This window comes from Momordica charantia (assembly GCF_013281855.1).
Source record: "Momordica charantia cultivar OHB3-1 chromosome 5 unlocalized genomic scaffold, Mcharantia_2.0 BLBB01000005.1, whole genome shotgun sequence".
In the NCBI taxonomy this organism is placed as follows: Eukaryota; Viridiplantae; Streptophyta; class Magnoliopsida; order Cucurbitales; family Cucurbitaceae; genus Momordica; species Momordica charantia.
Window position 1 is genome coordinate 21,943,403 of NW_028275163.1, and position 4,495 is coordinate 21,947,897.

At 35.0% G+C, this 4,495-nt stretch overlaps 1 protein-coding gene across 1 annotated transcript; it reads left to right on the top strand.

The window, feature by feature from the left end:
• The first annotated feature begins 202 nt into the window (after nucleotides 1-202).
• LOC111019370 (aluminum-activated malate transporter 8-like) lies at nucleotides 203-4,180 on the top strand. Its single transcript, XM_022295744.2, has 6 exons — nucleotides 203-474; nucleotides 593-733; nucleotides 1,624-1,896; nucleotides 2,018-2,145; nucleotides 2,826-2,969; nucleotides 3,413-4,180. The coding sequence occupies exons 1-6, from the start codon at nucleotides 240-242 to the stop codon at nucleotides 3,914-3,916; spliced, it is 1,425 nt and encodes a 474-aa protein (XP_022151436.1). The 5' UTR covers nucleotides 203-239; the 3' UTR covers nucleotides 3,917-4,180.
• The last annotated feature ends 315 nt before the right edge of the window (nucleotides 4,181-4,495 follow it).

Here is a 4,495-nt window from a genome sequence, read left to right on the forward strand (position 1 = left end):
AGATCCGAGTCAGCTCAATATGTGTGTTTCTCTTTCCTAGTCCTTTCATTTTCTGATCTCTCACACAACAAAATCTTTGTCCATTCAACCCACAAAAAGACACCAACACATGCTGTCCAATCTCAATATTCTTCTCCAACTTGCCACCAAACCTTTATAAATACCCAAGCAATCCTCTCTCCCATCCACATCCCTCATTTCTCTCTCTTCCCTCTCTCAAAGCTTCAAGGTTTCTGGCTATGGAGAACATCAAGACAGCACCCACCAAGCTGAAGAACAAGGCCATGGAGGTGGCCATGAGAATCAAAAAGCTTGGACAAGATGATCCAAGAAGAATTATTCACTCCATCAAAGTTGGAGTGGCTCTCACTTTGGTCTCCTTGTTCTACTATTGGAGGCCTCTCTATGATGGCTTTGGGGCATCTGGAATTTGGGCAGTTATCACAGTTGTGGTCATCTTTGAATTCACTGTAGGTTAGTATATTTTTTGTGCTTGAAAAATGAGAAGAATCCTGTTCAAATTTGGAAGCTTTTTACATGTTATATTTGTTGAATAAATGATTTTAATATTCATATAATTTTTTTTTTTCAGGTGCTACCCTTAGTAAAGGTCTGAATAGAGGTTTGGGAACTTTGTTGGCTGGTGCTTTGGGAGTGGGAGTTGACCATTTAGCCAATCTCTCTGGACACAAGGGAGAGCCCATTGTTTTGGGCATCTTTGTTTTTCTAATAGGTAGTTTTTTTTTTCTTAATTGGGTTTCTTTATTTACCAATCTAAATATAGGTGAATTGATTAACCTAATAAAATTTTCAAAAAGGAAAAAGTTAATAACAATAATGGATTTGTTTTTAGATGTAATAAAACTTATTATATTACTAGGTGAACTATGGGTGAAGTCATTAAAAGTTTTAAATTTTATAAATGAGAGTGTTCACCTCATTGAGTTGGATTTATATTTTAGGATAAAAAAAAGGTTAGAAGTCATTTATTTTTTCAACCCAATTGCATAAAGTTTTTCCTCCTTCTTAACACAACTCCACCGAACAATGATTTATTGCGTATGTACGGGTATGGGGACAGTGCACATACTCCAAGTATAAAGGTATAAAGGTCAAAAGGGTGCCGACTCCTGAGTAATCAAAAAAGAGGAAAAAAAAACTCTTCTATCCTTCTTCGTTCTACACATTTCTCTCTACATTCATAATGATCTAGAGTAACTAGTTAGGACTTATAAATTTAAACGTAGGACAATTCTCACTTAGTCAATAAAATTTATGATGAATTAAAATTGATGTTTATTGCAAAGTGAAATCACCTAACTTTACAATAACCTGTAAAATGGAACTGAAAATTTAAAAAGGAGAAGATTGAAAAATAACCTAACTTTTGGCAATGAAACTATGTATTTAACAAATTGAAAAAGAACCATAAATTGATAATAACAACGTATTTATTAATATAAGATCGTATGTAATATCATATCATTCTAGTAGATTATCAATGTTCACGAGGTTCCTTCTCAAAATAAATTGACAATGGAGAGAGAAGTAGTTTATATATATTATAAATGCTTATTAATTACTTATATCTGAATTTTTACAAAAACTTTCTGTTGGTTGCAGCTGCAGCAGCAACATTCTCAAGGTTCTTCCCAGGGATCAAAGCAAGATATGACTATGGAGTGCTGATATTCATACTGACTTTCAGTATGGTTTCGGTTTCGGGGTATCGGGTCGACGAGTTCGTGACGATGGCTCAACAGAGACTGTCCACTATTCTTGCTGGTGGAGCAATCTGCATCATGATCTCCATCTTAATTTGCCCAGTTTGGGCTGGCGAAACTCTTCACAACTCGGTTGCTTCCAATATAGACAAGTTGGCCAATTACCTTGAAGGTCAGAAAAAAAAACCAAAAAATGCCATTCTGATTATTATTTTTTAGCTTCTTTTAATGATCTTCATTTTTTGACACAGAAATTAGATGTTCTAAGGAATAAAGGTTAAAACTTTTTACAGGATTTGGTGGGGAATATTTTCACTGTTTTGAAGATGAAGATCAGCAAGTTACTGCCAAGGAAAAAGACAAGTCATTCCTTCAAGGATACAAAACTGTCCTTAATTCTAAAAGCATGGAAGATTCCATGGTGGGTTCTCTCTCCCCTCCCCGATAAAAAAACAGGCAAAAAAAAATTAAAACATCATTTTGATCCTTAAACTTTCAATAATTTCAATTTTTGGTCCCTTATTTTTCATTTTTAACAAATGGGTAACGTATATTCCAGAATTGACAATGAGAGGAGTAATCTACTTATAGACTCTTATTAGATCTCTTATTTTTTGGCTCATCGATTTTGGTCGGATCCCATTTTTGAACCAGGTGCTTGTTTGAGCGTTTTAAGCTCTAATACCATATCAATATTATTAATGAGGTCTCATCTCAAAATCAATTTTCAATTAGTAATAGTCTATTTATATTATAAATCCTTGTTAAATTTCTTGTCTTTTCAATTTGGGATCCTTAACCGTATTACCATGCTAATGTAATAACAGAAGTAACATATATATATGTTTAAGAAAAAGTATAATTTTTTTTTAATTCAAAAGGAAATTAGGTAAATGACCCTTTTAATGTTTTTTACCCCACTAGCTTGTTGCCCTACATGAAAGCCACTAACTTTTTGTAATATTGGTTGTTCACTTTTTGTCAGTCAGATCAGTTAATGGGTTGAATACACTTAAGTTGAAAAAGAAAAAAATGGGTTGAATACAGCTGATCATTGGAAAGAAAATTAACCCTTTTTAATTTTTTTTTTGGTTTTGGCAGGCAAATTTTGCAAGATGGGAGCCAAGACATGGCAACTTTAACTTTCGCCACCCATGGAAACAATACTTGAAAATTGGATCTTTCGCTCGGCAGTGTGCCTACCACATTGAAGCTCTCAATTCCCACCTTTCCCCTCGACTTCAAGTACTAAACCCATATCCCTTCTCTAAACTTTTTGTCAAACAATATTTTATCGACTATATGATGTCACGTTAAATCATCACTAAACTAACCAATTGAAAATGAGAGGAAAATATCTCGATCGCGGATACTCGTTTGAGTGGTTTGAACTCTGATATCTTATTAATAGTCATAGAGTTTTCTATCTCAAAATCAATTGGCAATAAGAAAAGTAGTACATGTCTATTATAAACCCTTATTAGGTCCCTTATATTATTCCTTGCTGGGTCTCTTATCGGATTCTCTCAAATTACGACTCTCACTAATCAACTAAAACTTTTGAACTTGAATTCAAACCCTTAAAAGGTCATTTCCTTGGGCGTAATGAAGAATATGTATAAAAGATTAAATATACTCGTTTTAGCGTCGAAATTTCATATCACTAATTCGAACGTTATTACCCGCAGGCCCCATCCGAATTCCGAAGAATGATTGAAGCTCCATGCAAGGCCCTGAGTTCAGAATCAGGAAAGGCCTTGAAAGCATTGGCCACAGCGATGAAGACGATGGCCGATCCATCGTCTTCGTCCCATCGACATCTAAACGCCGCTAAATCTGCCATCAACGATCTTAAAGACGCGCTCAAATCCGCCACTGCACTAATCTCAAACGATCCCTCTTCTTCAAATGATCTTCTGGCAATAATTCCAGACGCAACCGTGGCTTGCAAATTGATCGAGATCGTTAAATCTGTGGAGAATTTGTCTGAGTCAGTGGGCGAACTTTCTGTGAAAGCCCATTTCAAGAAAGTTGAAGCAACTGTTTCGCCAGAGAAGCCTCAGTTGCTTCATAAAGGAACCATAAAACCAGTTGCAGAAGTAGAAGAGGAACTGCCCCATGTTGTTATTACAGTGGAAGATTGTTCTCCAGAAAAAGAGGGTTCTTCAGGCACCAAATCGTTGCCAACATGAAGATGGATTTGTAAATAACAAAGGGTTTTAATGGGGGTTTTGGTTTTTGATTCAATCTTTGTTTTGTTGAGATTGAGAATTTGTTTGTAGGGAAAAAAAAACCTTTGGAGGTGAAGTAGGGTTATTTTTATTGGGTTGTGTCCTACTTTTACCAAGGATGGGGTTTTTTTGTTGTTGTAATCTAAAAATCTATGCATTATGTTAATGTAACGAACTGAGTGATTATTTGGATGAAATGTGATGGGAAGAGAACTTCTAAGGGAAGTGATGTTTTTTTTCTCACTCACCATATCTTATGTTTGATTCTTTTTGTTCCATCTCATTGTCGGAAGAATATTCTCTCTCACTGAGTTAATGGGATGAGAACTTCGGATAGGTCCCGTTTACTTACAAAGAAGCGGCTGGAATGAGAAGAAATCGGAATGAAAATCAATCCAAGTGCGAGTATTATTTCTTTTGTATGGTTTAATCGAAATTTTTTAGAATTCGAATGAGAAGTTGTTTTCTAAAACTCTGTAAATAGAATAAGGAGAAGATACTCCTTTCTAATTTCTAATTAGTTATAAATATATTATTCTG